This window comes from Mobula hypostoma, chromosome 4 (genome assembly GCF_963921235.1).
Source record: "Mobula hypostoma chromosome 4, sMobHyp1.1, whole genome shotgun sequence".
Taxonomy (NCBI): Eukaryota; Metazoa; Chordata; class Chondrichthyes; order Myliobatiformes; family Myliobatidae; genus Mobula; species Mobula hypostoma.
This window is the reverse complement of record NC_086100.1, coordinates 139,599,810-139,626,085: the sequence shown is the minus strand read 5'-3', so window position 1 is coordinate 139,626,085 and position 26,276 is coordinate 139,599,810. Positions and strand designations below refer to the sequence as shown.

Genomic DNA, 26,276 nt, shown 5'->3' with positions numbered 1-26,276 from the left:
TTCCTCCACCGTCAACTCTGCTCTCAAATACATCTCCCCCATTTCACACACATCTGCTCTCACTCCATCTTCCCGCCACCCTACTAGGAATAGGGTTCCCCTTATCCTCACCTACCACCCTACCAGCCACCGGGTCCAACATATAATTCTCCGTAACTTCCGCCACCTCCAACGGGATTCCACCACTAAGCACATCTTTCCCTCCCCCTCCCCCCCTTCTTTCCGCAGGGATTCCCCCCCCACTGATCTCCCTCCTGGCACTTATCCTTGTAAGCGGAGCAAGTGCTACACATGCCCTTACACTTCCTCCCTCACTACCATTCAGGGCCCCAGACAGTCCTTCCAGGTGAGGCAACACTTCACCTGTGAGTCGGCTGGGGTGGTATACTGCGTCCAGTGCTCCCGGTACAGCCTTCTATATATAGGCGAGACCCGAGGCAGATTGGGAGATCGTTTCGCTGAACATCTACGCTCTGTCCGCCGGAGAAAGCAGGATCTTCCAGTGACCACACATTTTAATTCCACATCCCATTCCCATTCTGATATATCTATCCACAGCCCCCTCTACAGTAAAGATGAAGCCACACTCAGGTTGGAGGAACAACACCTTATATTCCGTCTGGGTAGCCTTCAACCTGATGGCATGAACATTGACTTCTCAAACTTCTGCTAATGCCTCACCTCCCCCTTGTTTCCCATCCGTTATTTATTTATATACACACATTCTTTTTCTCTCTCTCCTTTCTCTCCCTCTGTCCCCCTCACTATACCCCTTGCCCATCCTCTTTTTTTTAATCCCCCCTCCCCCTTTCTCCCTGGGCCTCCTGTCCCATGATCCTCTCATATCCCTTTTGCCAATCAACTGTCCAGCTCTTGGCTCCATCCCTCCCCCTCCTGTCTTCTATCATTTCGGATCTCCCCCTCCCCCTCCCACTTTCAAATCTCTTACTAGCTTTTCTTTCAGTTAGTCCTGACAAAGGGTCTCGGCCCGAAAAGTCGACTGTACCTCTTCCTAGAGACGCTGCCTGGCCTGCTGCGTTCACCAGCAACTTTTATGTGTGTTGCTTGAAATTCCAGCATCTGCAGATTTCCTCGTGTTTACAGTGCAGTTTTTTTAATTGGAAACCTATCAGGATTTCTGATACTCGACCTCCTTGACTGTTAAATTTTAAAATTTGGTTGCGTTAAATAGCATTTAGAGTTTACTGTTAGTAATTTCCAGAAGTTGCAGGTGCTATTTTTCTTGACATTAAACCAGGTTGGCATGTGTACGGTCTCCTTCAGAGATCAGACAAAAAGTATGATGAAGCAATCAAATGCTATCGAAACGCTCTAAAATGGGATAAAGACAATCTTCAGATTCTGAGAGATCTTTCTCTTCTACAAATTCAAATGCGTGACCTTGAGGGTTACAGGGTGAGTGCTGCCTTGAGCTTGTCTTGTGTAACCATGTGATGAATCATTTTTCAGAGCAGCATACTGTGAATGTGTTTACTTGATCTGAATTAGTGTTCAGATATTCAGCTTGGTAATTTTTATTGTTGAAGAAGCCAAAGGCTAGGAGTTAAGCCAAAGAAAGTTGATATTCTTCGATGTTCGTTAAAATTTAATGGTTACACCAAGCACTTTTTTGTAATCTGTGGCTGTGCATGAGATTAACATTTCTTTTCTCTATGCATCTTTGCTCATGTTCAGTCAACATGAATTCATGCTAGTAATCTTGATTGTTGCGTAAACAACCATAACCTAGTTGAAAGCCATTTTGAGAGCAGGTCTGTGGCCTCTAATGAACTATTCTGAAATTTGCTAGCTGTCTACAAACAGATTCCTAACCTTGCTGACATTGAAGCAAGTATTTGTAGCAAGCTGCAGGTTAAATAACGTTTTTCTTTTTGGAGATGTTCAGTGAGTGTAAACAAAATATGGATTTGTTTATTGATGTTATTTTTCAAAAAAAGACTTTAAACCTATGTGCAGAACTTAATGACCAATCACTCACTTTGGCTGTGAACTTCTGTATTTCGTTGTTACTTTAAATTCAATGTGCTTTCTTTGGAACTTTTTTTGCTCTACATGAACACTCTCAAGGCCAGAATTTTGAATTTTCATGAATGATTGCACGACACTTAACTATTTGCTGCAGCTTTGCAAATTTAATAAATCCATGTCTGCATGCAGCAAGGTCTTGAAAGGATTTTAACTTGATCTTGATCTTGAATGTGGTAAGGAGCAATTACACAGAACTACCAAACAATGACCATCTCATACAGAAAGAGTCTTAAGTACCCCTCCTTGGTATTTAATGACATTGCTACGGCAAGATTCCCAACTATCCACGTCGTGGATCGTCATTATCTAGAAACACAATTTTGCCGTAACAGCAGGCAATATACTGACCTTACAACAGCCCTAAGCCACTCCACCTACAAGCCAGAATAACACTGGAATAATCTCTCCTTGCTTGGATGAGTGCATCAATGCTCAGGAAGCTCAACACTACTTAAGACAAACCCAATCCATTTGATTGACAGCCAATATATTGCACCCACTGAAGATGAAGAAGCCAATAATATAAAGGTTACCGGAAGTGTTATTGGATGCTGGAAAATGAGACTGGAGAGGCAATAATGGGGGAAAAGAAATGACAGATTTCTAAATTTTTCTGTTTTGTCTTCATTGTGGAAGACACCAGCAGCATGTTAGAAATTTGTGTTGGGTAGAAGTGAGTATACTTGCTATTACTAAAGAGAATGTGCTTTGAGAAGCTGAAAGGTCTGAAGGCAGATAAGTAAGATAGACTACACTCCAGGATTCTGAAATAAGTAGCTGAAGAGATTGTGGAGACATTAGTAACATTTTTTCCAAGAACCACTAGATTCTGGAATGGTTCCAGAGAACTGGAAAATCACAATGTCACTCCGCTCTTAAGGGAGAGAGGCAAAGACAGCAAACTATAGGCCAATTAGCCCTTTTTCATTACAGGTATGTGTTGCTTAACGTCCATGATACATTCTATGAAATCGGACGTTATGTGATTTGGACGTCGTGCGAACACCATGTTATATACTTAGCAGACCTATGTGGAGTACTGTAGTGTACCTGTATTGACTAAGTCCATGTCATTAGCAATTTCTCCATATCTGATATAGGTCCCTTTTGCATTTTCGTGAGCCTTGTGGTTTTCAGTGCAGCCGATCCTTTAATAGCTTCAAGAATTTTTTCTTTGTTTTTCATGATTGTTGAGTGCAACCTGCCTAAATCCCGAGCAATAGCATTCATTGGTTTTCCATCGTCATATTGTTTAATAACCATTTGTTTCACTTCAAGATCAATACTTTTCCTTTGCCTCTTGCTGCTGCTATCACTAGGAGTGGTTTTGCTGAGTTTGGAAGCCATGATGCACTTTACAGTAATATTTTCGGAAGAAAATTAAATAGAGAGATAGCGCTACTACACTCACGAGACGCGCAATACACGAGATTGGTTACGTCCGCTACGTCACGTTCTCTGATCCGGACTACGGACGTATATGCGATCGGACGTTGTCTGAATGGACGTTAAGCAGTGCACACCTGTATTTAGTAAGATGTTAAGAGTTTATTACTGAGGAAGAGGTTTCAGGGTACTTGGAGGGACACAATAAAATAGGCCGAACTCAGCATGGTTTCCTTAAGGGGAAATCTTGCCTGACAAATATTTTGGAGGTTTTTTGAGGAAATTGCAGGCAGGATAGAGAGTGGATGTTGTTTACTTGGATTTTCTGAAGGTCTTCAACAAAGTGCCACACAGGCTGCTAAACAAGAAGAGAGCCCAAGGTATCACAGGGAAGATACCTGCATGGACAGAAGATACGCTGACTAACAAAAGGCAACGAGTGGGAATAAAGAGTGCCTTTTCCAGTTGGCTGCTGGTGACTAGTGGTATTCTGGAGGGTTGGTCTTGGGTCCATGACTTTTCATGTTATATGTTGATGACCCGTTGATGTGTTGATAGCTTTGTGGCCAAGTTTTCAAATAGTACAAAGATAGTTGAACAGACAGGTGATGTTGCAGAAGCAGGGACTCTGCAGAAGGACCTGACCAAAGTAGTCGCAGGTGGACTATAATATAGGGAAGTTTATGGTAATGCACTTCTGTAGAAGGAATAAAGGAGCAAATTCAGAAATCATAGGTGCAAAGGGATAAGACTTAGTGGAGGATTCCTTAAAGGTTAACTTGAAGGTTGAATCGGTAATAAGGAAGGCAAGTATAATGATGGCATTTATTTTGCAAGGACTGAGATAAAAGCAAGTATATAATCCTGAGACTTTAAAGTACATTGGTGAGACCACATTTGGGATATTGTGAGCAGTTTTGGGCCCTATAATCTAAGGAGTGATGTTCGGGCATTGGAGAAGGTACAGAGGAGGTTTACAAGAGTTAACATGTGAGGAGTGTTTGTCTGAACTAGCTGAAGGCGGATCTCAATTACACTTAACAAATATTGAAAGACCTAGGTAGAATGGACACAAGAGAATGTTTCCAATAGTGGGAGAGCTTGGGACCGGAGGGCACAGCCTCAGAATTCAAAGATGTCCCTTTAGAACAGATATGAGGATGAAGAGCGGGTTGAATATGTGGAATTCATTACTCACCCGTGGAAACCAAAGCAAAGTTGATTGGTTCGCCAAAGGTATAAGAAAAAAAGCAAAAGAATGGGGTTGAGGGGGAAAATAAATCAGCCATGATGGAACTGCAGAGCAGATTCAATAGGCCAAGTTGCCCAATTCTGCTCTTGTGTCCTTTGTTCTTATTTCTCATCTACAAAATGTACTGCAGTTTTACATAGGCTGCTCTGAAGACATTACCCTAATCTTGCTGCCTACTGCAGAAAGGACAGGCACAGGTCATGCAGACCACACCCCTATTCAGTGGCATTGTGAGAATATCTTCATGGGCACTGGAGTAGTTAAAGAAGGTGGCCCATTACTTTCTGAGATATAAATGGAGATGGTGCCCACTTTCATAAGATAACTAAAAAAAATGGCACAGCAGCTGTTGGGCTCTGAGTTCTCAAACTCTTCTTTCTGCCGTCGGTATTGGTAGTCTTTTACAATAATTACATTGGGCCTTGCAGGGACCACACCTAGAGAATTACATTATTTTCTAAGGCAAGGAGACCAAAAATTGAGATTTGCAAGTAATAGAGTACAGCAAGAACTGGTTCAGGCATGTCATATGAAGAGAAGTTGAATAGCTGAGGCCAGAATTGAGATTGCAGGAGTGAGAACTGACCACTTCAAAATGGATTTGAAGGGCTTGACTGGATCTCCGCACTGTCTGGTATAGAGGGGCTACTGCACAGGATTGGAAAAGACTGCAGAAAGTTGTAAACTCAGGTAGCTCTATCATGGACACTAGCCTCCCCAGCATTCAGGACACCTTCAAAAGGCAATGCCTCAGAAAGCCAGCATCCCTCATTGAATACCCCCATCACCCAAAACATGCCCTCTTAGTGCTACCATCAAGGTGGTGATACAGGTGCCTGAAGATACACATTCAATATTTTAGAAACAGCTTCCCCTCCGCCATCACTTTTCTGATAGACGATGAACCTATGAAGACTACCTCATTTTTTTCTTTTTTTTGCACTACCTATTTAAATTATATATACTTTAATTTATAGTTTTTATGTATTGCTGCTGCCACAAAACAACATATTTCATGATGTCCGCCAGCGATAATAAATTGGATTCTGAGTAGGCTTTTGAGAGTGAATGGCTTATCTATTGTTGGAAGTCTTGTCAAATGCTAGCGTTCAGGAACAAAATCAAAGGACAGTTGAACCTTCAGTTATTCATTGCTTTTAGCCTTAAGAATAATTTCATTAAGAACATATACTAAGTGGCCACTTTATTTGGTGTGTGTGTGGTTTTCTGCTGCTGCAGCCCATCCACTTCAAGATTTGACATGTGCATTCAGAGATGTTGTTCTGCACATCAAAGTTGTAACATATGGCTATTTGAGTTAACTGTTGCCTTTCTGTCAGCTTGAACAGCCTGGCCATTCTCCTCTGACCTCTAATTAACCAGTGGTTGCCCACAGAAGTGCCACTCATTTTCCTTTTCACACCATTCTGTCTAAATTCTAGAAACTGTTGTGTGTGTGTGTGTTAAAAATCCCCGGAGATCAACAGTTTCTGAGATATTCAAACCACCCCATCTGGCGCCAACAAACATTGCATAGTCAAAGTTACTGTGCTCACATTTCTTCCTCATTTTGATGTTTGGTCTGAACTACTGAACCTCTTGACCATGTCTATTGTTTTATGCATTGAGTTGCTGCCACATGGTTGGCTGATTAGATCATTACATTAATGTGCAGGTGTACCTAATAAAGTGGCCGCAGTGTATTTTGAATGCATGGCGTTTATTGCCCAGCAGTTCTATAATTTAGAAGTTTTGGATTTGCTTAGTGCTGATATATATATGGTAAAACACATCAGCTTCTCTGTAGTCGTAACAATGAAACACTATTCTGTGTACTGTTATTTTTCTCTTGTAATATTTTAATGTACTGATGTAAAAATGATCTGTATAGATAGCTGCATGGAAAAGAAAAATTTTTCACTATTCATGCCAATGTTTAGACCAATAGTTCAATTGTAATGTATGGATGAGTACTCAACTATATAGTTGCTTGAGTTTGAATCAGTATAATAAATTTAGACTTGCAGAAAGGTTGGAGGCACATGTGGAAGAGTACCCAATATGGGTCAACAAGAAATTGAAGAAAGGCATAAAGCTCTTGAATTCATAGAATGGGCTCCTTGTCACAAGATGGCACTGTAATATATTTCATTGTACAGTAACAGAGTTATGTGCTTGGTTAAAAATGGCTGTCCCAAGCACACCACCTGCTGGCAGAAAAGGTACAATGTCAGAAATACTCGATGGTCACTTTACTAGGTACATGAGTATACCTGATAAAGTGGCCACAGAAGTGGAACCCAGTGTGGTCTTCTGCTGCTGTAGCCCATAAACTTTAAGACTCCAGCTGTTGTACATTCAGAGATGCTCTTCTGTACACCACTGTTGTAATGTGCGGTTATTTGATTCACTGTTGCCTTCCTGTCAGCTTGACTCAGTCTGGCCATTCTCTGATCTCTCATTAACAAGCTGTTTTGCCCACAAAACTGCTGCTTGTTTTATGTTTTTGCAACTCTAGAGAATTTATGCAGGCTATCAGCAGTCTCTTAGATACTCAAACCATCTTTTCTGGCAGCTTTCCTTTTATACAGTTGTGTTATAGACTGTATTTTGAGATTGAACCATGTGATTCTATTCTTTTGTCAAGATCTTTTACCTCTTCTGGTTTGTCCCTTTTGGAACACTTATCTAATTGTGGGATGTAGGATTTAATCAAGACTTTCTTTTATAATATGTAGATGTTTGATTTAATTGATCTAAATCTAAATGCGGTTAATTCCTATCTGAACATTCGATTTAAAAAGTTATTTTTATTTGTAGCATTCCTTATTGATTATCTCCATCTACAGCCAGCTATGGTAATGCCAAAATAAGGATTTTAACATGATAAATTTTGGCTCGCTGGTTTGTTACGTGTCATATAATGTAGACAATCATGGTCTTCTCATGACCATTATTGTTCTAGGCAAATTTTTCTACAGAAGTGTTTTGCCAATGCCTTCTGGCAGTGCATTTACAAGACAGGTGACCCCAGCCATTATCAATACCCTTTAGAGATGGTCTGCCTGGCATTAGTAGTCACATAACCAGGACTTGTAATATGCACCAGGTGCTCATACACCCATCCACCACCTGTTCTCATGATTTCCTGTGACGCTGCTCGGAGGTCTATGCAGGTGCTACACCCTGCCTGGGGTGACCTGCAGGCTTGAGGAGGGAAGGGACCCTTTACACTTCCATTGGTAGAGACCAATCTCCAGCCTGCCACACAATTAAGTATGGCAAAAATAAAATTTACAGGCTGGAAGTCTAGAATCAAAACAATGCTTGAGAAGTATGTGTGAGAAACTTTTCAGAGTGATATTTATGAATGGGATGAGTCCTGCTTCAAGCAATATTTTCAAGAAAAGGCACTTGTTTTTGCATCTGTTTCAATCTAGAAAATATTGACTGATAAAACACCACATTCTTAAATTTCCCTTTGTTTCTAATCCTGAACATGTTTTTATAAATTTGAAATACTCATCTTAATTTCATAATTTGTCTAGGAAACCAGGTACCAGTTACTTCAACTCCGCCCTGCTCAGCGAGCATCCTGGATTGGTTATGCCATAGCATATCATTTATTAGAAGATTATGATATGGCTTCAAAAATTCTAGAAGAATTCAGGAAGACACAACAGGTACGCTATTTTTAAATAAATGGGTCCATTTTGTTTTTGAAGTATATTAGGGCGTTGAGGTCTTAATTACCTGGTTAACTGGTTATACTATTAAACTGATTATTATTAAACTTTACAAGGCAACATTAAAGCTGAAATAGTAATTTGTTTCTTCTCTGAGAGACTTAAAGACCTACCTTATAACTTCTACGATTCTTTTAATTTTTTGAGCTTGCTTTGAAATGTTGTATTATTGAAATGGCTGGAATATGCAGAGGATTTGCTCTGGTGTCAGTTTCTTGACGTTAGTCGTAAACTTTGAAAATTTTAATGTCAGTATTTGCTTTTTTCATAGATTTCAGTATTTTCTAAGGCAAACTTAGATATACTTGGTGTTGTTGGCAAGCATGTGCTGTAAACTACATTTATCCAAGTTAAATGCTGTTTCTTCAGTACATACAAGTTAGTTTGCAGAAATCTTGAGAGTTATATTGCTTGAACGGATTTTTAGACTCTGCATAAATTTATGGAATGATTGCTCAGGGCTTAAATAAACATAGGTTCAAGGCATTTTTGTTTGTAACTTGTAGCTGCACAATATGCCTTCCACTTGATCTATAATAGTTTGGGCACAGATTCCAAAAGATTGTCATATCAGGTGTCTCTGGATGTCTCTTTATCATATCGTATTTGGAAAATTCCAGTGTTCATAAGATGAAACTTTTGAATCTCTAATGACTTGTTACCATAGCAGTTACTTAATGACTCGTGCCATTTTGCCAGTGACTGATTTTAAATTAGTGGAACCTTGGTTCTGTACAATTGTCCTGTTTTTTTTTGGAAATATGAATCCTAGTTTGTTCGAGCAATCTCAGTCTGGTGAGCTGTTACAGATAGGGCAAAGGGCTTTAAAAGCATGGTTATTCACTTGCATCACTTTGACAGATGACGTATGGCTGAATGCCTAATCTATTTTAGGGCCCACTTAGCCTGTGTAAAATTACATCCATGAATGTTTTGATACAATTATATCTACAGCAAACTCCCTTAATTGTGCATAATCATCAGTAGTGATGAAATGTGATTATTTGGCACTACTACCAAACTTTGGAGTCCACCTGAATCAGTGTTTGAATATTTCTCGGTGGCACTTTATATTTTATCATGATCTGCTGAGTCTTAGCATATCTTAAGTTTGTTATTGTTACAGGTCTGTTGTCTGCGTCGTCGTGCTCTACAGATATTTTGTTTTTCTTTGGCCCAAGTTTTTTTTATATAAATCCAGCTTGCTAGTTTGGTAGCATTCTTTTCTGTTTTTCATTTATAAACCTTAGACCATAACTCTTATTACCTTTTGGGGTTAATTTTCCTGTCCAGTAGAATTAATCAACTTTTTTCACTCATTCCACTTTTTTCTTTGAAAGAATCTTAAATGTCTGCTGTAAATGGCTTATAATGGTGACTTGTGGTGTAGCTATCCTTTTTCCAAAAGATTTTCTGAATTCCTTTTTTATCATTTTAAGGCTTCTCCTGATAAAATTGATTATGAATATAGTGAACTGCTACTTTATCAGAATCAAGTGTTGCGGGAAGGAGGAATGTATAGAGAAGCTTTGGAACATCTTGACAATCATGAAAAGCAAATTTGTGACAAACTAGCTGTAGAGGAGTGCCAAGGTAAAAGTTTTATCTGTACTTATGACAATTTATGGGAACTAGTGGTACGTGTATAAAGATTGCTTCAGTAAGCAATTTGCATGTTGTAGTAAAATAACCAGTATTAAATTTAGTGAATTTAGTTAAGTGAAGCACTGAATTGCTACTCTCCACCCTATTTATTGTAGTGTGGATAAAGTTTCTTACACAAAGTAACAACATTTAAGGAAATGCCATTTCAAATTTAGTATTTTTTTTATTTGTGGAGTTTAAAAAGAATTTTAGACATTTAATTTTTGGTCCGGAAATCAAGGATCTAATTGCAAAGAGGGATGTTGAGTCCTAATGTGGTTCCACTTAGGATCCTCCAAATCATTTAACTGAATTTTTTTTAAAAATATGACTGGAATTGAAGCTCTTGTTCACTTTCTGAATGGTTCCTGTTGGTTGTATGTTGGCTTGTGCGGTTAGTTTTTTAAACCTTAGAATATATAATGAGCATGTGTATATTGTAATAGTACACCTTGTAAATATATCTTTTCATAAATTATGTACATTGGCTCATTTAAGCACATTGTCCTCTCCTAAAATAGATGTAAGTGATTAATTTTTCCAATTCATTAAGTGTTACCTAAATGAAACCAATATTATAACACTAATGATGTAAAATCTGATGTGGTCTAAAAACAGGAGAGCTAATGTTAAAATTGAACAGATTAAAAGAGGCAGCAGAAGTGTACAGGCGATTGCTAGAGAGAAATCCTGAAAACTGGGCTTATTATGAAGGATTAGAAAAAGCATTGAGACCTGGTAAGTAACATTTGAAAGCTTGGACTCATCTTTTTGGACAGCTTTTATCATGGTACAGGGTTTTATCTAGGAGTTTTATTTTAATACACATTTCTTCAAAACTGCACATTGTAGCTTTTAAAGTCTTGACTGGGATGAGGTGCTAGAACAGTAGAAAGAAAGAGAAAGGAAACCTGGTTTTGAATTGAGAGATGATAGAAATCTAACTTCATTCATTAGTCTTTTATTTCATTAAGTTTATACTAGGAAATTTCTGGTATTACCTATTTGAAAATCTGGTCAGTTTGCATACCTTGAAGTACTGAGTTAGCAAAAATATATTAAGTACTATGTAAAAGAAAATCTTATTTTGTACATTATGAAAATAATTTATTATACAAGTATAAATGTATGATTAGAAATGCTAGCGCATTGTGTCATGCTCTCATGGAGATGAGGGCAGGCTTTGCAGAATCTATTATGAAGACAGATTGATGTAAAAGCAACACCGACATATAAACCAAGTTTATTTTTCTTGGAGATGAGAGTTGGAACTACAGTTGACCTTCTATAATCCGACACCATTGGGACCTGAGGAGTTCCTGATTAGTGAAAATGCCGAATTACAGAAGGGTCACATGAAGCAATGGCTAACCGCCTCATCATACCTTTAAAATAGCATGTAAATCAGTACGTTAGATAATAATGAAACAAATATTAAGTGAGTAGCAAGTGAAATTTTAATAAAGTAATATACTGTACAGGCCCAGATAAAATAAAGGGTACAGGTAAATGTACAGGAATTAACTTGTACAGAAAAGTTGAGCACTTCAACTTCTGAAGTAAGACGTTTAATATACCTTCAGGCAAAGTTACATGTCTGCAAGTGTGGGTTTGTCAGGATCATCAACATCTTCATCTTGAAAAATAAATGAAGCATTAGGAACTGGTGCTGAAACTGGCACAACAGTTTCTTCAAAAACAGTTTCTTCAACGAACTCTGCTGCTGCTTCCTTGTCTGCTGAATGTTTTTCACCACACTCTGCACAAAACTGTAAGCCATGACGCTGCTTGAACTGATGAAGCCAGCTTTCACTATAGTCACACTCATAATCTAGTCCTAGTTCTTCATGAAATAATTGGGGCTCAAAAAGAGCCAATGATATTAATAAACGCAGGAAAACAAGCAGGAATTGCCTGTCTGCGCTTACAAGAGCGCGCCAACATGTAAACAGATCTAGCGTAACCAAAACAATGTGCAGCAGATTGGTACGGTGGCCCAGAAAATTTGAAATCAGTGCCGGATTATCAAAGGAACCAGATTACAGGTAGTTGGATTAGTGAAGGTTGACTGTAGTTTGAATGTACTTGTAGAATGTTGCTGAATAAGTTTTTGAAAATTTGGTTAAGAAAGGAAGGATGATTAGTTGGATATTAGCCACAAAGATTAGTAATTTGTATTGGTAGTAAGGGAAATGTGTATGGTTGATCATGTAAAATGTTATAGCAAGAAGAGTTTGCTTCTTTCCAATTTTGTATCCTCTTCCTTTTAAGAAATGAATGATTCTTCCTGAAGTGAAGGGTAAAGATATTAGAATCTGGACTGGTGTGGTTTTTGGTTGTTGTTAAAGATATGTATACTTTATATACGCTAATTAATTGTCAAGGACAAGAACTTTGACTGTTTTCATTTCTGAGAACAAGTGTAGTCTGAAATAGTAATACAAATGTCTTCTGTTGGCTTTGATCACTGCTGTGTAACCTATTCAGATGCTGAAAGCAAACTTCTTAAAATCCTAAGTATGTTTGATCTGTATATAATTTTTTTAAACATCTGTCTTTAGTCGGTGTAGAGGAGCGACTCAGTATCTATGAAAATGCTTGGACAAAGTATCCTAAAGGGCTTGTGCCTAGGAGGCTACCTCTTAACTTTTTATCTGGTGAGTGCTTTCATCTTTTCAATTTCTCTTCTGTATCTCATTGTAGCCTTTAGAATTGTATGTGATGACAGAAAGTTACCCAACTATATGACTCTGTATCAGCTCAGCTGTACTGAAAAAATTGCTGGAAATTTTCCAGCAACATGGTGCAGGACTAAAGTTAACAGCTGAAAATTTATTGTCTGCAGTGCTGACTGGTGGCATGGAGGAAAGCTTCCTACAATGATGAGCATGGTTGTGTGTATATTTTTTTTCACCCGTGCCTCTTGCTGGTGGTGATCCCTGGCTATAACTGCCAATCATATTCATGAATTCTCAAGGGAGTAGTAAAGAGAATCTAAATTTAAATGATAAACTATTTGGCAAGAATTCAGTTGCATCTTCTCTCCACAGATGCTGCTTGACTTCCTAGCATCTTCAGCTTTTACTTGCATAATGTTTCTTGTACTTAGTGTTGCTACGCTGTCTCAGACCAGATGTGCAGTGGTGATATCTTTCCATTTTTAGTTTTGTCCCTTGACCTTACCTGCTACCATTATTCTCGATAAAGATTCTGAAACAGCAAATAAAAGTGTTGATTGAACTCCTTTTCTATACATTGGTGCTAATATAAATTAGCATCTTTGTTTAAGACCATAAGATACAGGAGCAGAAGTAGCCATTCGGCCCATTGAGTCTGCTCTGCCATTCAGTCATGGGCTGATCCAATTCTTTCAGTCATTCCCCACTCCCCTGCCTTCTCCCCATACCCTTTGATGCCCTGGCTAATCAAGAACCTATCTATCTCTGCCTTAAGTGCACCGAATGACTTGGCCTCCACAGCTGCATGTGGCAACAAATTCCACAGATTTACCACCCTCTGACTAAAGTAATTTTCTCTGTATCTCTGTTCTAAATAGAAGTCCTTCAATCCTGAAGTCATGCCCTGTTGTCCTAGACTCCCCTACCATGGGAAATAACTTTGCCATGTCTAATCTGTTCAGGACTTCTAACATCCAGAATGTTTCTATGAGATCCCCCCTCATTCTCCTGAACTCCAGGAAATACAGCCCAAGAGCTGCCAGTCGTTCCTCATATGATAACCTTTTCATCCCTGGAATCATTCTCATGAATCTTCTCTGAACCCTTTCCAATGTCAGTATATCCTTTCTAAAATAAGGAGCCCAGAACTGCACACAGTACTCTTAAGTGTGGTCTTGCAGGAGCCTTAGAGCCTCAACTTCACATTCCTGCTCTTATATTCTATACCTCTAGAAATGAATGCCAACATTGCATTGGCCTTCTTCACAACCAACTCAACCTGAAGGTTAACCTTTAGGGTATCCTGCACAAGGACTCCCAAGCTCCTTTGCACCTCTGCATTTTAAATTCTCTCCCCATCTAAATAATAGTCTGCCCGTTTATTTCTTCCAAAGTGCATGACCATGCGCTTTCCAACATTGTATTTCATTTGCCACTTCTTTGCCCATTTCCCTAAACTATCTTAAGTCTCTCTGCAGGCTCTCTGATTCCTCAACACTACACACTGTTCCACCTATCTTTGTATCAACAGCAAATTTAGGCACAAATCCACTAACCCCATAGTCCAAATCATTGACATGCAACGTAAAAAGCAGCAGTCTCAACACTGACCCCTGTGGAATTCCACTGGTAACCAGCAGCCAGCCAGAATAGGATCCCTTTACTCCCACTCTCCATTTTCTGCTGATTAGCCAATGCTCCACCCATGCTAGTAACTTCCCTGTAATTCCATGGGCTCTTATCTTGCTAAGCAGCTTCACGTGTGGCACCTTGTCAAAGGCCTTTTGAAAATCCAAGCACACCACATCCACTGCATCTCCTTTGTCTACCCTGCTTGTAATTTCCTCAAAAAATTGTAGTAGGTTAGTCAGGCAGGATTTTCCTTTCAGGAAACTATGCTGGCTTTGGCTTATTTTGTCATGTGCCTACAGGTATTCCGTAATTTCATCCCTAACAATCAATTCCAACAACTTACCAACTACTGATGTCAGGCTAACAGTCTATAGTTTCCTTTCTGCTGCCCCTCACCCTTCTTAAATAGCAGAGTAACATTTGCAATTTTCCACTCATCCGGTACAATGCCAGAATCTATCGATTCTTGAAAGATCATTGTTAGTGCCTCCGCAATCTCTCCAGCTACTTCCTTCAGAACCCAAGGGTGCATTCCATCGGGTCCAGGAGAACTATCCAGCCTCAGACCATTAAGCTTCCTGAGCATCTTCTCTTAGTCGTAATTTTCACTGCACATACTTCACTTCCTCGACATAAATATAGCATAAAACTTGGAACTTAAGCTGCAAGATTTTGGGGTTTAAGTGTTGTTATGAGTAATAGTATCCTGCGAAGGATACTTACGGTGAAGCAGGGATGGAACAATTTTTAAAAAATGTTTTCCACAATCTAGTGAATACCTTTAGATCTTTTCAGCTTGCACTATTGCCATTGTTTTTGTTTATTTTGTCATGTAAATTTTGTATAATTTTACTCCTAAGTGTATGTAATTTTTGTTTGTTATCTACAATTGCAAGAACCCTTTGCAATTACCTGGTTTTCTGCATTAAATACTCATAAAATATGGTCTGATTTTCATCTAAGTCACAAAAACAGACAAACACAATCTGCCTAAACTAATAACACAAATAATTGTACTTTTCATGTCTTTATTGAACACATTGTTTAATCATTCACAGTCCAGGCTGGAAACTGGTGAACCTTTGTATTTAATAACTGGTAGAACCTCCTTTAGCAGCAATAACCTTCACCAACCGTATCCTGTAGCTGCTGATCAGACTTTCACAACAGTGAGGAGGAACTTTAGACCATTCCTCCATACAGAACTGTTTCAGTCAATCAGTATTTATGGGATACCTTGTATGAACAGCCCTCTTCAGGTCATCCCACAGCATCTCAATTGGTTTAAGTTCTGGACTCTGACTTGGTCATTCCAAAACACAAATTTTCTTCTTTTTAAACCATTCTGTTGATTTACACTTGTGTTTCAGGTCATTCTCTTATTGCATCATTCAACTTCTATTAAGCTTCAAGTGACGGAAGACATTTTCATTTATAGTGTCTGGTTACAATGTTGAATTCGTTGTTCCCTCAACAATCGCAAACTGTCCAGGCCCAGAGGCAGCAAAGCAGCCCCAAACCATGATGCTCCTTCCACCATGCTTCACAGTTGGGATGTGGTTTTAAGATGTTGGTGTGCAATGCCCTTTTCCCTCCAAACATAGCGGTGTGCATTTCTGCCAAAAAGTTCTTTTTCACTTCCTTCAGCATTGCACATTTGTGATCTTTGCAGGACACTTACTCCTAGGGAGAGTAGCAACAGTGCCAAATTTCCTCCATTTGTGACAGTTTCTCTTACTGATATGAACACTCAGGGTCTTTAGAAATGCTTTCGTAGCCTTTTCCAGCTTCATGCATCTCTACAGTTTTACTTCTAAGGTCATCTGAAAGTTGTTTTGATTGAGGCATGGTACACATTAATCAGAACTTCCTTTAAAAGAGCAGGCTGTGTCAGTGACCTGACTTTGTGTGTCTTTTTTATAGGGCAGGGCACCTCTACAACCCACACCTCCAATCTCATCTCATTGATTAGAACACCAGACGCCAAGTGGCTTTTGTAGAAGGTATTACCCCAGAGGTTCACATACAGTCTAGGTCAGGGGTCCCCGACCTTTTTTGCACTGCGGACCGGTTTAATATTGACAATATTCTTGCAGACCGGCCGACCAGGCGGGGGGGGGGTAGGGTTGCCAACAGACAAAAGTAGCAGTCAAATACGTTGTGTTTACCCAGGGAAAGACTGCATTGACCATGAAGCCTTGTGTGCGCACCAGTGCGCATGCATAACCTGCGTACGCGTGCGCCTGCCGATTTTTTTTTTTCCCCCTGCAAATCGTTTTTGGCAATTCTGTTCAGGGGTGTTAATCACGACTGGAATATAGGTGGTAAGTGGCTAATACACTCAGTTTTGTTTCTAAAAGGGTTTATCTAACGAATTTAATATTAAACACACCGCATATTTTCCTCGCATGAATACAGTGATAAGTCAATTATCAGGGGAGAACAGGGGAGCTTGAAGTAAGTGTTGAACGAACTTCCAGTAGAAGTGGTAGAGGCAGGTTAGATATTATCATGTAAAGAAAAATTGGATAGGTATATGGACAGGAAAGGAATGGAGGGTTATGGGCTGAGTGCAGGTCAGTGGGACTAGATGAGAGTAGCGTTCGGCACGGACTAGAAGGGCAGAGATTGCCTGTTTCCGTGCTGTAATTGTTATATGGTTATATAAGTAAGGCAATAACATCATAACATTTTAAGTAACGTTTGGATATTAAACACACAGCACATGTTTTCCCCTATGAACATATAGAATCATTGCAACACACCAATATCGCTGAATCAGTGGGAGCCCTGGGCTTGTTTCCCTGCAACAAGACGGTCCTATCGAGGGGTGATGGGAGACAGCGATACTCGAACAGGGTTCCTTATGTCCAGTCTATTCCGCAATTTAGTTTTCGTTGCATTCATTGCAGAAAACTCCGCTTCGCAGAAATATGTTGGAAGCAACGTTTTCAGTGCTTTTGTGGCTATTTCAGGATATTCAGCCTTGACTTTGATCCAGAATGCCGGCAGAGATGTTAAGTCAAACATACTTTTAAGCCCGCCGTCATTTGCAAGCTGGAGGAGTTGGTCTCCTTCCCGTGCTGACATGGGTGACGCGCTGTTAATGACCTCGCGTGCGTTCAAGCTCAACAGTGGGTGTGACAGGGAATGAGGAAAGGTGCAGCTGACTCATATCGCCAAATCATATCGTTTCCTCGCGGCCCGGTGGTTGGGGACTGCTGGTCTAGGTTCAATAAAGTGATTATTTAAATAGTGTACTCAGTATTGACAAGAAATACAATTGTTTGTATATTATTAGTTTAGGCAGGTTGTGTTTGGTCGATTATTGTGACTTGTATGAAGATCAGACCACATTTTTATGAGTAATGCAGAAAACCAGATAATTGCAGAGGGTTCACAAACTTTTTCTTGCAACTGTACAGTGCTGCTGCAAAAAGCTAATTTTTATGGCATTTATGTTCAATATGCCCATGGCAATAAACTTAAACTGTTTCTTTTATTATTAATTGGGAAGCGGCATATCATATCAATAGAATGATAACATACCAAACCAGTACTTGCATGTTCTTCACCAACCTGGCCCCATTTGAAAGGCATAATAAAGATCTTGAATAACTTTAGAGACTTCCCAAAATCACTGAGTTCATAGTATACTTGGAATAGTCTGTACCTGGTGGCCTTGCATTTCCAGGATACGTTTAGAATAATTTTACATGTACTACAATTTTTCAACAATCAAGTCTGTTTAATTTCTCTTTCTGCCAGGTGAAAAATTCAGAGAAGTTTTGGACAAGTATTTAAGGATTAATTTCAGCAAAGGTTGTCCTCCTGTGTTTACTACTTTGAAATCATTGTATAATGATAAAGAGAAGGTAAGTGTATTGTTCATATTAATATCAGAGCTGTGTTTTGTTGTAAATTTAAAAAAACTTAAAGTATCTTTTTGTCTGTAGGTATCAATTCTAGAAGAATTAGTAGTTGGCTATGAAACCTCTTTGAAAAGTTGCAACCTGTTCAGCCCCAATGGTAAGTTTAATTAGTAGCATACTCAGTGCATGATTTGAACCTTTCCAAAAACATGCCGTCATTTCCGTTCAACAGCTTTTGGCTTTTCGTCACTAACTGATCTCAAATCTCCGTGTATGTTGATATCATGTCTTTGGTGAACCATTATCGGTGTTTAGTTTAAAAATGAATCCACAGAGTATTGAATTAATTGCATTGGGTTTCTCAAAGTTGTGTACTGCTAAATAGCAATTTGTTTTGGATATTTCCATTCTAAAGCTCATTGTTTCCTTTATCAGATAATAAGACTTTTCGAAATCTTTTGTGTATAAGCATTGAAATTTGATTTCATTAAGATGAGCTAGTAGGTTCTAAATTTTTTGAAAGTTTTCTAGACTATTAGCCATTTTAATCATCAAATACTCCTGTAACATATAAAAGTTGAAATTTTTGGAATTTTTGTGTCTGAGTTATTTTCTTTAGTTTTGGCAAGATAGGCCATTGTCAGTTGTCTAATATTAGGAAAATATTGTCTTGCTTAAGATTCGGATGCCAAAGTACTAAGATGTTTGTGTTTACTTAATTAGTAGTGTAATTATTTCACGATCCAGCCTGGTCTCTGGTGTAGGTGCAGTTTGGCAAGAGCCAAGGCTGAAAAGATTTCTCAGCTAAAGTCTTCATGGGCAGCTGCTGGCTTTCATCAATTAAAGGAGTGCATTTGACCAGCAAATTGTTACTAAGTATCCTGCTACTTGGCCATTTTCTATCAATTTTTTTCAGAGAACTCAAATTGAAAGAATTATAGTTTTTAAAGAAACGGCTTCATGTGGTTAGCTCTAATGCCAAGTAAACTCAGTTAATCTGATCTAGGGAACTGTTATCTGCAAATTAAAATTGTGCAGTCAGTGAGTGAGTACTGATGTGCCTGTGCTTTCAATATATTTATGCAAGAAAAGCTTAATTACATCTTTCAACCTGAATTTAATTAGCATCTATTGATATTCTGGCTGTTACCCACTGTAAATGCTAACCCAGAGTATCTTGCTCTCAGGTTAATCTTTAAACATTTATATTCCTATATAAAATGTGTTCTATATGGTACAAAGCACATTTTAAAAAATTGTGTAAAGCGAAGATACTTTCAAAAATAATGTTCTAAAGGTCAAAAAATTTGCTCTTTAAATCATAAAGAGTAAAACTATTATCAAATCCATATTTGCTGTGACCATCCTTTGCCTTTAAAACTGCATCAGTTCTTTTAAGGACACTGTTGGGCAGTTTTATAAGAAAATTTGCTCACAGGTTGCTTGAAGCACCTTGGAGAACTCGCCATGGTTCTTCTGCAAACTTTGGCTGACTCGCTTGCTTCTGTCTCCAGGTAATTCCAGACAACCTCGACAACATTGAGATCAGGACTCTGTGGAGGCCATATCATCTAGTTCAGAACTACTTGTTCTTACTTTCACTGAAGATAGTTCTTGGCCTTGTATTTGGGGTCATTGTCCTGCTGCAGGATGAAGTTGGAACCAATCAGACACCTACCTGATGGTATTGCATGATGGAGGGAAATCTGCTTGTACTCCTCAGCATTGAGGATTCTATTAATTCTGACCAGATCACCAACTCCATTTGCAAAAATGCAGTCCCAAACCTGCAGGGAACCTCCGCTGTACTTCACATTTGGCTGTAAACATTCATCAGTGTAGCGCTCTCTAGCTCTTCTACAGATAAGCTGCCTTCTGTTTCGAGACAAAATTTTCAAATTTTGACTCACCAGTCCAGAGCACTTGCTCCCAATCTTCAGCACACCAGTCCATGTATTATTATGTGTAGGGGTGTCTCTCAGCTTTGGAGGAATGCTTTTTTGACAGCATCTCTTCCAAGAAGATCATTTCTGACAGGACTTCTCCGGACTGTAGAGGGGTGTACTTAGGTTCCAGTGATTTCTGAGTTCAGGGTTGATAGCTGTGCTGGACTTTTTCCAGGTTCAAAGGGACGTCAGTTTGGTGTATCTCATCTGTCTCACTCAGTTGTCGTGGCCGACCATTGTGTTTCTTCTCCTCAACTTTATCTGTTTCCTTGTGGTTCTTCAGGAGAGCTTGTACGTCAAATCTTGAAACTCCTGTCTGCCATAATTTTCTGCTTAAGATAGACCTTGTCGATGCAGGATGATCACCTTGTTTCTTGTGTTGCTATGCTCACTCTTGCCATGGTGTAAGAGTTGATGATTTGAAAGTTAAGCTGTCACATCTGCCAAACCCTCACCTTTTAGTTTAGATATCCTTCCCCCAGTTTGTCCTTCTACTCCCTTTTCTGTTTTAGTTAATTAGTTTATTTCATTCAACTCATATGTCATTGATCATTAGCACCTGTTTGTGTTAGCTTTGTTTTATCAGGCACTGGGCTATATAACTACAAAGTAATCAAGTTTTTATTTGGAAAGTGTTCTATAAATATGTTATTTTCTTTAGCAAAGTACAAAAAATCTCTAACATTTACTTTTTTTGGAAAATGAATGTTTAGAAATCTAAAATTTGCTCGTTTGTACTAACACACTAATGGAGAAGACCAAAAAAACATCTAAAACAAAATTTATATTTGTAAACTATGGTGCTTAACATTTGCACGTACTGTATATTTTATCTATAAATTCCTATAATATCTTATTGTCACACTGTAGATTATGTAGACAAGTCCTGGAATAGGGTCTGAACTCTTAATCCATTGATTGAGGTAAAAGTGGGGACACCCCTGTACAATTACTGAATTATGAGACAAGGAAAACGCTTATGAATATCTTGGTCAGTCTTTGAAGTAACCCATTTATCTTCCGTGGCAGTTACAGTTTCAGCTACATATCCCTATTAGTAAATTTTTAAAATAGTAAATATTTCTGATCTGGTCACTGTATAAGTCATGTGTTGCAGACTGTTGGTGGGGGAAAAAATTCTCGAGACATCCCCAATACTTCTAATTCATTTAAATCTAGGTATCCCTCCTAAAGAAAATCAATTCTTTTTGTTCACCCTGTCCAGGACTCTAATTTAATACATTAAATATTCCCTGTATTTTCCCAAAGAAGATTACCCTGCATAATGTGTTCCTCGAAAGCAGTTCATATCGGGGTTTTCTATGGAGGAATGCCGCATCATTTGTGCATCCTTCAACAAATACACAATGAAAATTTCTAAAAATGTACTATTTTTTCACAAATTCCATGAGAGCAAATTTTATTCCATATCTCAAACCCTTTGTAATAATTTGTAAAATCTTGTAAGGGTCTGTTTCCATTACCTGATCAGCTGTCATGCAGGGGTCACCTGTTGGCATCATTTTCTACCCATGGCAAGTCTGAACATCTTTTTTGACAGAAAGATGATTTGGCCCATTACTCCCATTGCTGACTTCCTTAACCCCTTGTCTAACACTTGTCCATCAACTCCAGCCTGTTTTTCCTACTACCCATTTCAGTATCCAGTTAACCCTCTTCTCTTTGGGGTATAGGTGGAATGGGGGGGGGGGGTTGAGCAGAAAAGGTCTACATTCGCAGGAAAAAAAATTGCCAAAACTGAGGTATCAGTGCCAGCAGCTGAACAACTGTTACTCTCATCTCTCCAATGTCGTAACTTCTCTGAATGTTTGTGATTAGGCTTAATTAACACTGTAGCCTAACTCGTGTTTTATGTATTCCTTTGATTATCTCCCTGCTCCCTGGTTGAATGGTGTCACAACACAACCTCTCACAATGTCAGCAAAACCAAAGAGCTAATTATTGATGGAAGGAGGAGGAAACAGGGGCGTCCATGAGCCAGTCCTTATGAAGCGATCAGAGGTCGAGAGAGGCAGCAACCTTAAGTTCCTCATCGTTATCATTTCAGAGGATCTGTCCTGGGCCCAGCATATAAGTGCAATTACAAAGAAAGCTCGGCAGTGCCTCTACTTTTTTTTTACAAGTTTGCAAAGATTTGGCATGATCTTTGATAAACTTCTACAGATGAGTAGTGGGAAGTATATTGACTGGTTGCACCATGGCCAGATATGGAAATTTCAGTGCCTTTGAACAGAAAAGCCCAGTTAGTAGTGATACGACCCAGTTCATCACAGGTAAAGTCTTCCTCACCATTGAGCACATCTACAAGGAGTGCTGACACAGAAAGAGTCTTCATCGAGGACCCCCACCATCCAGGCCATACCCTCTTCTTGCTGCCTCCATCGGGAAAGAGGTATAGGAGCCTCAGGACCCACACCACCAGACTCTTGACCTGTCATTACCTCTCAAATATCAGACTCTTGAACCAGAAGGGTTAACATCAGTCATCCTAACACTAATCTGTTCCTACAACCTAGGCCGCACTTTTAGGAGCTCTTCACCTCATGTTCTGTGTTCATTGTTTATTTATTCATTCTTTTTCTTTCTGTATTTGCATACTTTGTTGTCTTTTGCACACTGGTTGTTGGTCCGTCTCGTGGAGTTTTTCATTTATTCTACTGGGTTTCTTTGTACTTACTGTGAATTGCCCACAAGAAAAAGAATCTCAGGGTAATATATGGTGACCTATATGTGTTGGGTAATAAATGTACTTTGAACTTTGATGAATCTGACTTGAGGTGCAGTCTGTCCCTTGCAATCAATGGAATTCCCCTGAGCACCCTGGTTTCCTCCTACATCCCAAAAACTTACAACCTGGTGTGTTAATTGACCACTTGGATGAGATTGTAGAGATAATAAATTGCATACGAACGTGTAAATGGGAGCGGGATAGTTGGTGCGGACTCTGGGTTATATTTCCATATAAAATCACTGACTCTGTTATTAAAACACCAAAAACAAATGATCTATTATTGAACCCCACAGAACTCCAGTACACACAATGAAAAAGGCCTGAATAGATTAGATATGGCAAAATTATTTTCCATGATAGGGGACTTCAGGACAAAAGGGCATGACTTCAGGATTGAAAGATATCCATTTAGAACAGAGATGTGGAGAAATTACTTTAGTCAGAGGGTGGTAAATCTGTGGAATTTGTTGCTATGAGTGGTTGTGGAGGCCGTCATTCGATGCATTTAAGGGCAGAGATACAGAGGTTATTGATTAGCCAGGGCATCAGGGGGTATGGAGAGAAGGCAGGGGAGTGGAGGTGACTGGAAGAATTGGATCAGCCCTGATTGAATGGTGGTGCAGACTTGATGGGCCGAAAGGCCCACTTCAGCCCCTGTATCTTATGGATTGATCCAGTTCTGTTACTGAGACTCCCACTTTCCATTAGCCACATTGTTTTTAACAAATTTCCCATTTCTCTTGAATTTTACAGACTTAATTTCCTGATCAATCTACCATGTCAGTCTTTATCAAAGTTCGCCATATCAGAGAAGTGGTTTTCTTATTGCATCCTCAAAGTTTTTGCAAGCTGATCTTGTAACTTTTTCAGTGTTTCACTTTTTTTTTTACTTAAAGGCAATGTCTGTAATGTTCTCCCTTCTGGAAAGGCGGATGGAAAAAAATAGTGCCTCTGGCACTAGCCTTCCAAAAGGCTTTACTTTAATTTCTTACCCAAAACTGCTTGTCTCTAGATAATTAGGTTTGGGAATCATCTCTTTATTTTGTTCTGAGCCCTCTGTATCCATTTGACATCTTGGGACAATTCCCATGGGACCAGGGATGCAACATAGGAGATTCAAGAGTTTAAGCAAGAGTGATGCATTATATAGTGTTGGTGCCAGCAAGTCCAGCACTCTAATCGTTTGTGTTCTGTGGAGTTTGCAGTCTTCCTTTGCTGCATGTTCCCCTAATGCTGCTTTACTTCTTCCCACATTCCATGGGTGTGTGTAAAGGTACAGGTGAATACTGGGAAAATCAGGCTCGAGTTGATAGGTATGTTAGAGGGTTGCAGGGATTAGAAGCATCACTTTTGAAGGCTGCCAACAATGCTATGAAAAATGTGAGAACAATGAATAATGGTGAGATGTTCTCCCTCACCCCCGGGCATCAGTGATGATGGGCAGTCATGTTTAAGTTCATATGGGAGAAATGAAAAAAAAATTGTATTTGTAAATCATTTCAGAAATGTGAGTGTACATGATTTTTCTTCAACTTTGAGATAAAGATAATTTTGATTTTTTTTTCTCACAAAAGCCATCTTCGATTTGAAGGATCAAATGGTGGGCTCCCTAAGAAAAACGTGCTACTTCAGCTAATTAAATCAGCACTGCTTTTTTAAAATTTCCATACATTAAAAAAAATATTATCAGGGTAGTGTATATTTAAAAGTATTAATAAATTAATATACTGGTCCAATTTTCATTGTGCTTGTTCAATTTCACAAACTGATGATTGTGAACATAAGCCTCAAAAGGGGAAAATGTTTAGGTGGTTGGACATGTATTGCACAGACATACATTGATCTTTTTGAATAATTTTGTATGTTTGCCCATTAATGTTGAACTTGGCTTCCCTCCCATTTCAGATGATGGAAACTTAGAACCACCTACTACTAGATTGTGGGTCCAGTACTTTTTAGCCCAGCATTATGATAGAATTGGTCAACCATCTTTGGCCTTGGAGTATATTAATGCTGCAATTGAAAGTACCCCAACTCTCATAGAATTGTTCCTTGTCAAGGCCAAAATCTACAAGGTAAAAATGCAAAACATTCTGTCCTTCATAAATAACTCTTTTCAAGCTTTGGGATTTTTAAACAGTTATGTTTTCAATTTTTTTCTGCTTACAAACTTTTTAAAATTTAAAAATACTGCAAATTTAGAAGAAACGTTAAATATGGTTTTGAAAATTTTGAATTGAAAGTTAGAATCGATAATTTGCTGTAAGTGATTGAGTAAAACGACTAAATTGAAGATCTGAGTATATGATAGTTTTAATAATATTAGATTGTTTTGTTTAAAATAGTATTTTCCTTACAGCATGCTGGGAACATAAAGGAAGCTGCCAAATGGATGGATGAGGCTCAAGCTTTAGATACAGCAGACAGGTTTATAAACTCCAAATGTGCTAAATACATGCTAAAAGCCAACCTTGTGAAGGAAGCTGAGGAAATGTGCTCCAAGTTTACAAGAGTTGGTATCTTTGTTGCTTAATCATACTACATAAAATATTAATTTATTTACATTTTGATATGTGCTTAGCCATACATGATTTGCATTTTGTGGATTCTTGTTTGGACGTGTGTGTTTGCTGCGTAGTTAGATTTTGAAGACCACTGTTGACTGGATTGTTTTTGTGCGACAAAGTCTGCTGTGGGCACATAATAGTTTTAATCGTTTAACTGGTTAGTTAAATACTTGGTTGTTTTAGATAATATCTTCCCAAATGCGTTAAATTGTTCTTGCTGGCTATATATTTTGTTGTGACATATTTATATGTAATCTTTTTTAGGAAGGGACAGCTGCAGTGGACAATCTGAATGAGATGCAGTGTATGTGGTTCCAGACAGAATGTGCTCTAGCCTATCAGTCTATGAACAAGTATGGAGAATCTCTTAAGAAGTGTCATGAGATAGAAAGAGTAAGTTGAAGAAAAATTATGTACATTCACATTTCTGAAATGAGTAAAGTGATGGGGTTGGGAATAAGAAATGAAGACATGGATAATTGCAAAAATGGTGTGACCTAATTTATCCTCTAATGCATTCCTTCATAATTTTAAAAATGTGATTGTGCAGTCAACAGTTGGAGCCTTGCAACATTTCCTTAATTTTTCTTCCCTCCCCTCCCGCATACATAGGTAGTCTCTAACAAGCCAAAGCTTGTGTTTTATGTACAGCTGTAAGAGGAGTTTGCTAAAACAGGATGTAAGCTTGTGAAGTCAGTTAAAATTGTCCACCCAAAGCAATAGTATAGTGTTCTCCTGATTCCAGCTTTAAA

General features: G+C 38.8%; 1 protein-coding gene across 2 annotated transcripts in view; it reads left to right on the top strand.

Moving 5' to 3' along the window:
• Positions 1-26,276, top strand: part of naa15a (N-alpha-acetyltransferase 15, NatA auxiliary subunit a) — a 69,685-nt gene that overhangs the window by 26,421 nt on the left and 16,988 nt on the right. For both annotated transcript variants that reach the window (XM_063046639.1, XM_063046641.1), the window contains exons 4-13: positions 1,259-1,416; positions 8,236-8,370; positions 9,873-10,026; positions 10,696-10,815; positions 12,639-12,734; positions 18,156-18,262; positions 18,344-18,416; positions 24,863-25,032; positions 25,317-25,469; positions 25,789-25,917. In XM_063046639.1, the coding sequence (XP_062902709.1) occupies positions 1,259-1,416; positions 8,236-8,370; positions 9,873-10,026; positions 10,696-10,815; positions 12,639-12,734; positions 18,156-18,262; positions 18,344-18,416; positions 24,863-25,032; positions 25,317-25,469; positions 25,789-25,917 (1,295 nt within the window). The remainder of the gene's footprint in view (positions 1-1,258; positions 1,417-8,235; positions 8,371-9,872; positions 10,027-10,695; positions 10,816-12,638; positions 12,735-18,155; positions 18,263-18,343; positions 18,417-24,862; positions 25,033-25,316; positions 25,470-25,788; positions 25,918-26,276) is intronic.